This window comes from Rhinolophus ferrumequinum, chromosome 14, assembly GCF_004115265.2.
Source record: "Rhinolophus ferrumequinum isolate MPI-CBG mRhiFer1 chromosome 14, mRhiFer1_v1.p, whole genome shotgun sequence".
Lineage (NCBI taxonomy): Eukaryota > Metazoa > Chordata > Mammalia > Chiroptera > Rhinolophidae > Rhinolophus > Rhinolophus ferrumequinum.
The window spans coordinates 15,206,145-15,221,105 of record NC_046297.1 but is presented as its reverse complement, the minus strand read 5'-3'; the positions used below and the strand labels follow the sequence as shown (position 1 = coordinate 15,221,105).

Here is a 14,961-nt window from a genome sequence, read left to right as displayed (position 1 = left end):
TCCATGTATCCCTGTAAAGGCAACTACCCAGAACTTTATGCAAATTTTGTACATTAGTCCCCCAATAATTCTCAAAAGAAAAAAAAATTGCATTTGCATTGGGATTATTTTCTTTCTCCAAGCAAATATAAAATTACTTTGATAATATGTGGCAAAAACAGCAAACTACACATTTTTCCTAATTGACTGAACAAGCTAGCCAACTGCCAGTACCAGGTAAGCTTCCTGCTATCGCCTCTGATGGGTTTTATCCTAACCAGTGGGAACAATCTCTTAAGCCATTCTTCTTAAGGCCAACTGGCGGTCAGCACTGAGCAACACCTGTAGGGCCTTTGCACCCAGAAGGACCTACCAAAAAATCTGGAGGATATTTAAAAGATAAAAAAATGGAGGCCAATGTGGGCTAAAATACCTAAACTGTCAAAGAAGTGAAGCAACAGAGATACATCAAGACTTACTCCTACATTTGTCCAAAGGAACTTGGTATACTGTATAGTAAAGGATACTGGAATACAAGATGAAAAGTCAATATAGAAGGAATGCAGAATAATGTGTTGATATGGAATTTAACTTTAGGAATTAAAGTTCACCACATAAAGATAGCGGTCTTCTTAAAACCACTAAAGGAGAATGCAATCCACTGTCATCAAAACCTCACGTCACTGGTATACAAAGGTGTTAGAAAAACAACTTAGTCACTCCGGACCAAAAATGTACTTAAAATAGTGACCATGGATGTATCTCATGAGTCAGTGAATATTTTATAAAATATTGACATTTCATATGGAATAATTTGTAGTTGTTGCTTTTTCTTTTCCTTTCTTCCTTCTCTTCCTTTTTCTTCCCTTTCCCCCTGAAGTGTGTCTAAATCATGAACTTCCCGTGGAAATCACTTGTATTACATTTTTGAGAATCATACACTCCAAGCTGTATAAAACATCCTTATCTCTGCATAAGAATACAGACACCATTTTAGGGTAGAATAAATACATTTTGTATATAAGTTGCATTTCTGAAATACTTTCTTTTTCAAGCCCCAAATACTTTTCCTGTCAAGACAGAGCAGCAGTGTTCGGAAAGCATTAGCACATCAACAGATGCTCAAAATCAAACGACTTAATAGGCAGAAACTTTTTTTTTTTCCTTCAAATAATTGCAAAGCTTTGGTCTAGCCTTTTGCATACCTTGCATAGTTAATTGCCTAGGCCTTAATGTTTACATGCAATGAGAGGATCTACAGCTATAAACTACATAATTTATAATTGATGTAAATGGGTGTTATTATGTCAATTAGGCAGCTGTGTCCTCCACCTCTTGGTAAACAGCTTTGAGTGATAAACTGAGTTTGCAGAGAAGTAACCTTCTTTTCTTCATAACAGATAAAAATAAATTACCTAGGTAGACCAGGCTGTCCAATTGTTCTCTGGTGAGGTGGATGGAAAATCCAGACCCTTGCTTTTGACCTGTTGACTGCAGCAAATGGTCAATTTCGTCACGCAGCACTGCCATAGCTTCTGGGTGCCGTAGAAGGTAATACATCGCCCAGAACATAGCTGGAATAGTGTTCGCCACAGAGGCCCAGAGAAAGCCTAAATGATGTGCTGGGAGAAAATAAGTGAAAAGGAAGATTAATAGCATTTATTACACTGATTAGATTTGCAGTCTGCTAATTAAAAGATGTTAGGACACAGACCCAGCCAAGGATCAGTGCATGCTAATGAGGACCAATAAGCTTCTGAAGTCTAATTTTCTGCTTAATGAGAATAGTTTAAAATGTAATGTGTGTGTGTGTGTGGGGGGGGGGGGGAGTTGGACGGGTGGGGGATGAGATAAGAGGAATAAATGCAGCTTAGTTATACTCTTTCTCATTATCACCATTAAGTATCTTGTTTTACCACCTCAGCAAAAAAAAAAAAAAAAAAAAGAAAAAGGAAAAAAAAAATCAATTACCACAGAGGGTTGTTTCGGAGTAAAACATTTTATCATTAGCCAATTAGAAAGAGCATAAAAATTTTCAAGGTCGCCATTTTGTCTTTTTATTTCAAAGGTCTAATGTAAATTATTCTGTTTTAAATAAGTAATCCTTCAGAAATTTCTTACCTCCTATTTCAACGTCCTTGGATGTATAGTATTTCTCCAGGATATCTTGCCTCATTTGAACAATTTCTGACCATCCCTGTATTTTAGCTAACTTTTCTGATGTCAAGCATTTTATGAGTTTCTTCTGAATAGACTTGGTATTTCCTAGAAGCTCAATAGGTACGTCTGATATTAAATGTGTGAATTTGTTATCAAATTTTAAAAAATCTTCTTTAAGTTCAGTGATAAGTTTTTTCCTATCAGCACCAAGGAATTTTCCATATATGGTTGTAAATGTAGCCTCAAATACAGCTGAGGTGCAGAATGTCAACAGGTGTGTCACGTCCCAATTTGTGGTTTTAAATAGTTGGTGTTCAAAGACTTCTTGTAGATTCTGCATCATGTTGTCCATCAGTGTGTCCAACGATTTCCCTTGTAAAAGTTGATAGCAGTCACGAAGTTCATTGTTCAGCTCACTGGTCATGAACTTTTGGATGGAAAATGCTTTCCTTATTATATTCTTACTAAACACTTTAAAGCTTAATTTGTGATTTTTCATCACGAATGGGTACTGGTAAGGATCCATAATAAATGTTATGTACTTTCCTAAAAGAAATGAGAATATGAGCTCATTTGGTAGCAAAACAAACAGCCCACCCCCACAATTTGAAACAATTTTAATTAAAATTACAAAGATCTTAATAACTACCATCTGGAAAGGTGCAACGCTCAATAAAAATAAAAATCCATTTCATTCATACATGTTTCTTTTTAAAATGGAAAATGGTGGGAAAAACTAGAAGCTTGAAGTTAAAAATTCTGAAATTCTTAATGACTTTTTAAAAGATAGTGTACTCTTCAAATTTTTATGTTAACTAAGTACCCAAATATTTAAATCACCCTTTAAATATTCTCACAATCCCCTGACTTAAACACTTTTCATACTTGTTCTCCAATAACACAAACAGAACACAAACAAACAAATCAAATTGGTAAGATGCCATTCCATTATTGATTATTTACACATCATGAAGAGCTTTTTCATACTTGGTACCATCTTAGCTTTGGTTGGACACAATCATTTTAACTCAAATAAATGAAGATGTGGTATGAAGTAGGTACTCACAAAAAATGCCTAATTCAACTCTAATAACAAGCCACAAATGCCAGCATTTTCATTTTTATGGATGAGAAAATAGTGGCTCAGGGAGATTTATTAAAATGTCCAAGGTCACATTCTGATTTGTAACTGAAATAGGATTCCCAATTAGAAACTGTTCATTCATTAATTCATTAATTAATTAATTCATTCATTCATTCATGTATTCATTCAAAATTTATTGAGATATAGACACTTGGTTAGATCTCTTTCCTCTTGAGGCATAAAGATGCAAAGAAAACATTGTATCATATGGATAGTGATATAGCAGAGGTGTGAACACAACGTCAGGGACACAGAGAGTGGAATTTGCTTCACTCTGCTTTCAGGAGTTATCAGAAAGTGTCCTTAGAGGTGGTGACATTTGGTCTTCTCGTATATCACTGTTGTCCAACCTTATCCGATTGAAAGACTTAGGGTGCTGGTTAAAAATACTGACTCCTGCCTCTGATTCATAAGGGTTGGAAGTGGGACCTACAAGTTTCTATTTTTCACAAGGACCTCAAGTGTTTCTTATAAGAAGGCACATTGAGGAACAGTCATTTTATAGTCTGTTTCTCAAATCCGGCAGGAACCTTTGAGAGTTCCTAGCTCCTCCTCCTTCCTTGCCCCCTCCCCAGGCATTTACAGTTTAAAAAGCTGAAGAAAGTCAAGAGAGGTTAAGGGACAAGACCTTGCTGCCTGTATAGTGGCAAGAAGTCACTCACTCCTCATGCACTTTCCTTTTCGAACAAAGTGCAAATTTTTCTCCCACTAGAGTACTGATTTAATTATACTCCTAATTATACGTATGATGGAGACAGTATTCAATAAAAGCACCTAATATGTCTTTCCTTTCCGAGAACACACATGATGTTTAGACGCTGCTACACTTTAACGCCTATTTATTGTCCTCTAGAAAAACAATATATAATTAGACATTAATTATTTAGGATCATTTACACTTTCCTCTTCACCTCATCATTCCTCTGTGTGTGTGCTGTATGTGCAGGTAGCTTTCTTAGATGAATAACTTCTTACTTGTTATTTATGACAACTACAACAGCATCACAGAACTTTAATAAAGTGGGCCAATCTAAGAATGAGGGTAAAGCTAGAAATGACTACTCATTCTGGCCTGATCCCAAAGCTGCATCTACAAAATAAACTCATGTTTTCCCGCCCCCTGCAGAGAGGAAAAAGGACTCAACTGCATTTGGGCATATTTTATGACACGTGCTTTCCCATAGCATCTTAATTAATTACAATTTTCAGCATATGTCTGACAAATAATTGAAAAAAACAGTTAATTCTCTTATTTTGCAAATGACAATTTCAGGCAAAGCTGTGTATTTTTACAGGTGGTGGGTGTGTCACATTTTTCTCCTTTCACTACATGAAAGGACTTTACTCAATATCTTTAGAGTTATTTTAAATGTGTCACTAAAGTTCAGAGAATGTATAAAAGGTTCAGTTTGTAAAACACAACTTTTACAGAATATCTTTAATTTTTCCTACGTACTTTCTACATTCATCAAAATCTAAGTGGAAAGGCAAAACTGTATTCAGTCATGACAGCACAAGCTACTGACCACTGGCCTGCTGAAGGAGAAGCTGTATGCACGTTAGAGTTTTTGTCTTTAATTTATCAATAAAATGTACACACATTTTAAGAAATGTTAACACTTTGGTCAACGTTGCTCAACAGTAGTTCGCCATAATCAGAAGTGTCTGGACGCTGATGGTAACCACTTTGAGCACCTCTTGTAATTGCAGAAGTCAAACGTGACTTGTATTCATCTTTTGTTACCGGTATATATTGAGTATTACAATTTTAATATAGTTTTTTCCTTTCTTAAAATGTGTATAAATTTTTTTTGTCACCCTCTGTATATTCCTTCTCTCTTTTTCTCTCTGTCTTTTGGGGGGAGGATACTGGAAGAAACTATAAGATTAATTTCAAATAAAAGGAATATAAGATAAATGTGGAAAAACTGATTTTGGTTTGTAACAATTATTAATAATTATAAAAACAAGCAGTTATTGCATATAGGCTCTTTGCTTTAAAAAATCATTACTGTTCAGTTTAGAGTAATCTGTTTATAGGTAAAATTCTCATTCGTTTCTAGGCTCTTTACATTGTAGGATCTGTATTTTCTCTTTCTCATTCTTATTTTAATTTTCTTCCACATCAAGGCATTGTGTTTTATTTATCTACTGTCTTTCTTAGTAAGATGTGGATTGCTTTAAAAGTAGATGTTTTGATTTTCTTGATTTTGCTTTTCAAGTGGGTTTGGAAGTACTAATAACCCTGGAGATGTTAGCTGGCTTTCCAACTTCTAATCTTCAGTATAAACAATTTAAGCTAAGTTTTCCAAAATTAATATTAATTTAAACCATCTGTCTACCATCTGCTAATGTGCGATGCAAAACCAGAGTTCTTTGTAATCTTTAATCAGACAGTTAGGAAAACACATATACATTCATAAAATGAATTTAAATTTCTTAACAAAGGAGATCTGAAAAGTTATTCTGAAGGCCATGTATCCTTGGAGCAAAATTAACTTTTCCTCCAGTGTGATTTTATGTAAATGAATGCCAAGTGTCAACAGGCAAGTTTCCTATTTCACAAAGATCACAGGCAGAAACAATATCCTTTGCCATGTTTTCAAATGAAAAAAGAATGCTGTCAGCAGTTGATATAAAATATTGATTGAAAGAATTTCAGAGTTTGCATTTGTCTAAAATATAAATGTCAAAATGGGGTTACTTCTGATATATATGTATATATACACATATATGTACATATACACACACATATATATACACACATATATATATACACATATATATATATACACACACACACACACACACACACACACACACACACACATTCATCCTTTTCAGCAGTAAATTTGAATTTGAAATAGGGTCAAGATTTTTAATGTGTTCTTTGCGAATAATTTCATTCTCTTCCCTTTTTAGGAGCTTAAGGGCCTTAAGATATTAACTCGAGCATTCCTATGTAACCTGTACATGATCCTTTACTAATTCACCAGCCTTCTCACTTCCTTCAAAACTGCTTCCTTCAGCAAATGAAGCTACATGATGCAAAGTATGTCAGTAAATGTTAAAGAAAACAAATTAGGTCTTCCACATGGACATCTCATATATATGTAAGAAGTTTGACATCTGGACTGTTAAAAGTTGAATTTTGATGTTTCATTTCAGATAGTTGGTACTTTACAGACACATATCCATGGGTATTCAGGACAACTATTTGACTATTTGGAATAGAAATGTCCAGTCAACAAATATGAGATAAATTTGAATATTAAAGAAATTTTCCATAATTATAAGCTTTTAATCTCCATGTATAGCTGGTTCATCAATACAATTTTTTTTAAAATCTCAAGTTGAAAATATTAGTTGGAGGAGTGGAATATCAGCTAACTTTCATTTTATGAGGATGACCACATTACATACTTTCCCTCTTATTAGAGAGATTTCACTAGCTGTTGACAATGACGTACAGTGGTGCTTCACTGGGATGACATCTAGGGAAAACGATTCGGCTGCACCACCACACAAAACCAATTAGAGACCTATTTTTTGTGACAGGTCACGAATTTACGTGGTTTCTCATGAAAAGATGTACTTTTAAATTTCTTTATTAAGATGGCATCCATGTCCCTTGAGACCTTTTGGGATGACAATCATTTGCTCATCATGTAAGAACATATACTCACTGCAATCATGTTATGGGACAAAGGTAGAAGACTCTGTGTTCCTCACTTCACATTTTTCAAATGAACTTTTTCACAAACTGATCATTAGAACCATACACAATGGGATTTATAGATGATGTAATACAGAATTGTACACCTGAAATCTATGTAATTTTACTAACAATTGTCACCCCAATAAATTAAAAAAAAAAATTTAATCTCAAAAAAAAAAAAAAAGAACCATACACATTAATAGGCTATCTTGACAGGAATTTATTCAGACTCTAGTAAGAAGCCAAAGAGAAGTAGTACACATATTTAACTGTGGTTGTCTACTGCTGAGTTCAAAAATATAACCATGGTCAAATTATTTAGGCATTAGAAATTCAGCAAGCTTCTCGGTATCTAAGACTAAGACATCAAGTATCAGCAAAAATTAGCTGTTTTTTGAAAAGTGAATACAATTATTCAAATCTGCCCCAAGTTTCTGCTTCATCATCGTAGGTTACTTCTGTGTAATGTATTTAAAAAGGAAAACTAAAAATTCCAATAATTTGTTGTATCTACTCATTCATTAGAACTTAAGCTTTAATTTTTTTAAAGTAAGAGTGACTGTTTGTTAAAGTGAAGATTATAGTTTCATATTAGGAAACCACTTAGAATATAAGTACCCGCTAAGGCCTTTATTTGTATTTTAGTATTTCATCAGCTCTAAGGTATTAGGAAATTCCGATCAAATATTTATTGTGACTCAATCAGTGCCAAGCTCTGGACTAAATGTTGGTAATAGAGGAGATAGAAAATAATGAAGGGAAATAGACAAGTGAATTAGCATTAAATTCACAATTTCTTAAGCACTATGACAGAAGTGATACTGTCATAGAGTAATTGGAGCCTGGAGAAGAAGCATCAATATAACATGGGGAGGGGAAATGGTCAGTGAAGTCTTTTGGGATGAAGTAATATATGACTATGGTCTCAGAAGATGAGTTCATGTCAGTCATCTTTTGAAGACGACTTAAAAAGAGAAGTGCAATATTCCAGCAGGAAAAAAAAAAACAAAAAAACAAGAGAAAACACAGAGGCACCAAAGGCCATGGTGTGTGAGGAGGAAATTTCAAACAATTGGGTGCATTAATGGTGCATTAAGCACAAGGCAAGCAGCAGCAAGAGATGAGGCTGGAGAGATGGAGCCAGATCTTGGGAACCCTTGTAAGGGTTATGTTATATACTACAATTTCTTTCTTTCTAAGACACATGATTTTTTTTTTTTTCAATTTTTCTAAAATCACAGTGCACACAATTATTTTTGGAAGACACTTGCTAGCTGCCAGGCAAAGGAGGAAGTTGTGATGAAGCAAATACAGCCTGCTCACGTGAGAACTCAACTATGCTGACAATTTCATCCAGCTGGGTCATTTTGTTTTCTAATGACATTAAAATGGTAGCGCTGAAGTAAAGTCACTCTACATACAAAAGGTAGCTTTTGATACTCAACAAAGTAATGATAGTAAGAAGAAATTACCTAAATTCTTTAGGAAAGGAACATAAAATTCTAAGTCTGGTTAGAGGAAAATGAAGGGGGCTGAGCAAAGAAAAGAAGCATGCAGAACGATGACCCAGATGAGGAACACGCAAAATCGAAGAAAGAACCAGATGCTGCAGCATCAAGAGAGTGAAGGAATAGAGGGTTTCAAGAAGGAATAAGGTATCAGCATTGTCAAGCCAGGTAGAGAGGTCTAGTCAGGTGAGGACCCATTATTGACCTGAGCAAGGCAGAAGCTGGTTATGGTGAGGAGGACTCTAGGAAATAAGCAACTAGAGGCTGCAAATACAGGTAACTCTCTTGAAAACTCTGGATGTCAAAGAGAAAAAAAAAGAAGTGAAAAGTATAATATTATAACTAGAAGGAAAGTACAGGAGAAGCTTAAGCATTGATATAACCTAAGGTTAAGGACCCAAAAGAGAAAAAAAATGAAGATACATGCATGAGAGGAATAAATAATAAAATGTCAGCCTAGAGGAAGCGGGAAGTAAGGGTCACAGAGACAGGTAAACGGATTGTCTTGAATCGTCTTTGAAATTGGAGAAAAGGTGGGAAGGACAGTTGTGAGAGATGGCACATTTGGTAGGTGTGTGGGGATCTGAGTGAGATCATACCTGATGCCTTCCATTTTCTTAGGAAGGAGATTAAACTGTGTTACCAGAGCCTGGTGAGAGATGCCAGGCTGGAACATGGCCTCTTCCTGCATTCTCAGCAGCACACTCAACCGGAAGTCAGAGGGTGAAGGAGTGTGTGGATAATCTAGTCTAAAGAGATCAGTCTTCCAGAGCACAGACAGGATAAACGAAAGTCAAGAAAAAGAATAGCTAATCCAGGTAATAAGCTGATGAGCAAGACTGTGTGCAAAGATGGCCACGATAAATTCTTGCTCTATTTCTACATGTGTTCCTTTGCAATGTGACTCAGCCACTCCACCCAGGAAGAGGTGGAGTCTATTTCCCTACTTTTGAATCCAGGCTGTACTTTGACTTGCTGTGACTGATGGAATGTGCTGGAAGTGAGATTTTGTAACGTCTGACTGAGGCTAGGTCTCAAGAGGCCTTGCAACTTTTCCTCGTACTCTCTTGAAACATTAGCTGACATGGAAGAATGTCTTCTTGAGGATGAAAAAGCATGTTGTCAGGGAGGTCCAGCCAGGCATGTTAATAAGGCCACCATGGACCATCAAGCCCCAGTCAGCAGCTAGATGACTTAAGCCACACAAGTCATTCAGGCAAGACCAGTTGTTGTTTTAAGGCACTAAATTGTGGGATGTTTGTTATGTAGCAATAGATAGTGACACATCTGGACAGTATGAGCCTTAAAGAAGGATGAACTAACAACATTCCTGCTTCTTTTCTTAGCCCTATGAGGTTGGGGTATGTAGTAAACTTGCTGTGTGTGTGGGTTTTTTTTTTCTTTCTTGTTTTGTAAACATTTTATTGAAGGTAGAAGGATAATGACATTTTCAAATTAAAAATACATTCTAGATTGGTGGTTGCTAGGGGCTCAGGTGGAAGGGAAGAGGAATGAATATGTAGAACACGGGATTTTTAGGGCAGTGAAGACTATTCTGTCTGATACTGTAGTGGTGGATAAATGACATTATGCATTTGTCAAAACTCAAAGAACTGCACAACACAAAGAGTGGACCCTAATGTAAATCACAGATGTTTAAGAACGTAGCAATATTGGCTCATCAGTTGTAAGAAATGTTGATATAATATGTTAATAATGGGGAAACTATGATCAAGAAAACAGGGGACATATGGGAACTCTCAGTACTATCTGATCAATTTTGTATAAACCTAAAACTGCTCCACAAAATGAAGTCCATTAATACATTCTAGCTTTTTAAAAACCATTCATGAAACCAAGGCAAACCAAACCAAAGCGACAGTGGCAGGAGAGTAGGGTTCCCTAGGTATCCTTAAGAGTGTTCTGTAATTAATTTTTTAATGTGAGGATTACAATATTGAAAAATATAGTTTTCTTTTGTATTAGCTCTACAAATAAAACAATAATATACAAATACTCCATATTTTGCCTAGAGAAAATATAATGACATTAAAGAACAAGTGAGAAATGCAGTGTATGAACAAGTAGGAAGTGCAACTTACCTCCTAGGAGAAGAGTGAAAGTGTCCCCATGTTGCTTTTGAAGAGTTTTCATGAAACCTATGGGATCTTTTTGTAATTTCAGGGCCTGTCCAAAGTAAGGAAGCCAACCTTTTATCAATGGAGGCTCACCAGGTCTCCTATAAGGGGAAAAAAAAAAAAAGGAGAAAAGAAAATAAATTAAACCATTCTTATTTTAATACATGTGGGTTACTAATCCAGTCTAGAAGTGGATTGAATGAATTGCACAGCTTTTTTCAATTCTTTTATTCAATGACTCCTATATCATCATAGAAATATATTTATTGAGCCTCTACTATGTGTGGTTCTGGGTAGACAGCTCAATTCAGACTTTTGGTGAGCAACTTTTTAAAGAAATTATGGCTTGTAAGGGCCAAATGGCTGGCTGAAATGACAGACACATTCTGTCAATATTTTGTGTCTGAAAGCTCTTGCTGTGCTCTGAGTGTTGGTTGTCAGGTAGTTATTCATAGTTCAGTGGCCATAGTAAAGCTCCTTGTTATCAGATGTTGATTTGACTGGAATTCCATCAGTAGAAAAGGGGTAATAAATAATCTTTGAAATTTTTTTTTTATTTTTAAAATTTTTCAATTACTGTTGACATTCAATAGGCAATTCATAATCTTGAAAAATGTTTTATGTTGCTGAGAACAAAAACCTCAACATCATTTCCACAAAGTATATTTTGTTATGTTCTTTTATGATGATTTTTATTTAAACTACAAATGAATAGAAATATTTGTTACATTTACAAGAGGTTGTTAAACATATGCAGCATGTTCAATGAAACATTCTGAATTACAAAAACAAGTTTCTTCTTTGATCTATAGTCCTAGCAAAACGAATTCAAAATTTCTTCCTAGTCATTTATTTGGTGAACTCAATCTGAGTTAAAGGAAAAAAGAATTCAAAGCTATTTTATCCTAGAAGGGATTAAAACAAATATTCAAGAGAACTCTGATGATTCTCTGTCCCATCTGTGAAGATGACATATTACATGCACAGCAACCCAGTTTGATTAATCACAAGATATTACTAGCTCAGATCTAATCAAAGATCAAGATTATGATCATACTCAACATGGACTTTTATGTAGCTAGATTAATGCTATCAGAAGCTTTTATTTTCCCATAACCCAACATGGTGGAATCAGACTTAAAAAACAAACACCAGATCTTTCGAGGGGGGAAAAAAAAAACTAAAACAAAATAAGTCCAAGGTGTGATAGAAATAAAAGGAAGTAGGTATCAAAACTTTGCTGTCTGTTTTTAGAAGACAATTTATCTTTATACTAATTTGCAAAATGTATGCTGCTATTTAAATACATACACTCAGAAATAGGGAGACAAGAAACATTGCATAGAAATGTCTATCTTATGCTTCACCCCTTCCCGCATTATTTTCTTGAATGCAACTGTTAGCGATGGAGACTCACTGTTTTGAGAAATATTATAAAAGAATGTGCCAAGAAAATATTGTTAACAGTTACTTTTACAGCCAAAAATTAAACAAGAGCTTGTACATACGATTGTAGAGTAGAATCCCCGCGCTAGCAACTGCCATAGTATACAGGTTATCAATCAAGGACCCTTTCAAAATTTACAACATCACCTTTCAACATATTAACTCTCTTCCTTGGTCTACTTTTACTCTGTTTTGGTTAATGTTGTATTGTGACAAAGATTTTCAAAGGCTTTTTGTCATATTCTAATTTAATGCAACTAATTTCATCCTCTATGTTGTCATTTGGTTAGAAACTGCATTCTTCCCGGGGTTCTGTGAGGGGTGAAGGAGGAAGATGAAGCTCAGAAATCCAGAGGATTGGTAACTTAATGGTCAGAATTAGGGAAACACAATAGGAAGCCATTTTATTGTTAGAAAGACGAGAGGGTCATCATTTCTTACAGCTGTGCTCATTTTGGCAGCAATAAGCTTAAAACTATTAAGCACATGTCACAACTTTGCATATTTTCAGGGAAAAAATACAGTGCTAGTTCAACTTATGACCCGTTGAAGACAGATAACAGAAATCTGTCTTCATGAGTATATTTGTAAAAGTTATTCAGGGAGAAAAGACATCAAAATAATGATCCAGAAAGGCCTGCTGACACCTGGGACACTACAAATACTGTGCTTTGTCTCTCTCCTGCTCTGTGACTTCGAAAATTAAATACCCATTTCCCAGTGCTGAGTGAAGGGATAAGGTGAGGTGCCCAATGTTTGTTGGGGGTGATCAAGTTCCAAAGCTTAAGAGAGAGAGGTCCTGAAGCAATAACCTAAAACAAAAAATACCAAACAAACAAATAAACAAGAACTATGGTTCATACTCCTCCTAATACCACTCAAATAATATACACTTTCTCAAATATCCTCTTCACTATTTGAGAGACTACAAGGACACATCTCAAAAATTATACAAATTAGATTTTACAAAGGTTCTCAGGGATTAAACCCAAGTTCTATGCATAAACCACTGCATCACTGCTCAATTTCTTCCATACAAGTTGTGGGACATGTGTTGAAGTTTATGCAGTGTCAAGTACGGCCCAAATTTGTATGGAAGCAAACAGTGGAGAAGAATCTAAGTACGTAAAATGGCTATAAAACAGAAAAGACATTTAAGACATTTTTCTTTGGTTAAAAAGAAGCATCTAAAGTTGAAAAGCATGGGTCAACACAAAATATTTGGTCTCTAATAATAAGTGAAGTTGGCAAAGACTCTATGCAAAGAGCTGACTTTCTCAGGGAAAGAACTACCTTCATTTAGAAGAACCCTTCATTTAGAAGAACCCTTCACTGGGTATTTTTGGTTATGATACGGTTCTCTGGGCACAACCTGGTGTAAAAGATAATGACATTTCTCTGCACAAGATACAAACATAAATTTGGGGGTTTTGGGTTAAGAAGCAAGAGAAATGAAGAAAGGAAGTGGAAGGACGGGATAAAATAGTAAGGCCACAACACGGTAACCTGAAACTCCGTGAGAAGACAATGCAGGACTAACTGGGAGGGGAGGAACTTCGAGAACCAGACATGACCAATCTTCAACGCTAAGAAATTATTTGTGGGCCTGGAAGCCAAAGGGCATTTTTTAAAATCTCAAAACATTCGGTAAAAGTCTGTCATACACACCACACAGTCTTGTCAGTGGTAGTTGAAAAAAGTGGAGGATATAGCTGAAGGACTTTACTGGGTGGACAGCACTAATTATAACATAGGACTGTCTCACAAAACACAGGACGCACTCACACAATCCCAGGGTGCCTCGTGTAGTTAGGGAACAGGTTCATTTTTCCCTCCATGTATATGATAAATCACATATTCTTTAGGACTCTCAATTCATATGTTGAACATAAATGATCTGCTTAATATCTGTTTACTGCAAGAATCAGACTTACTGTAATCTCTTTTCAGGATGAACATAATCCAACTCTGTCTAGAAAAATGATATAATTCATTACCATAAGTAATCTCCATTGTACCCTGACTTAACCTTCATTCCCTCCCCTTGTTCCCTCAAGTCCTATAACTGTGCAATCCACTGATGCTGTGTGATTGGCATATGGTGTTCACACAACCTTTGTCTCACAAAGCATCCCTGGATAAAAATGTCACTTTTCAGTCTCTCAACGATTCAATGATCTGCTCTTTGGTAACTTTGATACCACTCTAGAAAGGTCTGTCAACTTTGCGGGTTATAAATGAGGCCTTTACTTTTGAAATGTTTTGGCTCTATCAGGACGGCAGTTGACTTAAAACTTCATTTAATTTCCTGGTAGCAGAGATATGCACTGTTCAAGCACTTTTTCTCAACACATTAAATGTTATGGCAATGTAAACCAAGTAATGCTGAATGGTTATAACATTCTCCATCACTGGCATGGAATCAGAGCAAAACTAGTACGAACATGACGAAATATATCTCCAAACCCCAGAGCATAACTCTGCGAGCCATTTTCCAGTTGAATCTTTAGCAGTCAGTTCATCTGCAGTTGCGCGATCCAAACAAAGCTTTGTCTATAAAAAGTGACTTCTAAGCTAATTCCATTAGCAGATTCACTTCATCAAGTGAGTGATTTGTAAATGCTTCTTTGGATAAGAAGCTAAACCACATTCATGTAGTATTTTACTCAGAGAAGTCTATGATTGAGCTTTTGGTTTTTTTTTCCCTTAAAACTGAGAGAGATCCCCAGGTTGGTACCATGGAAATAATGTCAACACATATTTTTAAAAAGCTATCATTTAAAATTTAAGTGGTGAACACACAATGTAATTTATAGACGATGTGATACAGAATTGTACACCTGAAATCTATGTAATTTTACTCACAAT

At 35.5% G+C, this 14,961-nt stretch overlaps 1 protein-coding gene across 1 annotated transcript in view; it reads right to left on the bottom strand.

The window, feature by feature from the left end:
- Positions 1 to 14,961, bottom strand: part of LOC117034014 (cytochrome P450 7B1) — a 131,116-nt gene that overhangs the window by 19,409 nt on the left and 96,746 nt on the right. Inside the window, exons 2-4 of the mRNA XM_033126615.1 lie at positions 10,612 to 10,748; positions 2,101 to 2,685; positions 1,395 to 1,601 (exon numbers count right to left, since the gene is read on the bottom strand). Coding sequence (XP_032982506.1) covers positions 1,395 to 1,601; positions 2,101 to 2,685; positions 10,612 to 10,663 — 844 coding nt within the window. The 5' untranslated portion in view covers positions 10,664 to 10,748. The remainder of the gene's footprint in view (positions 1 to 1,394; positions 1,602 to 2,100; positions 2,686 to 10,611; positions 10,749 to 14,961) is intronic.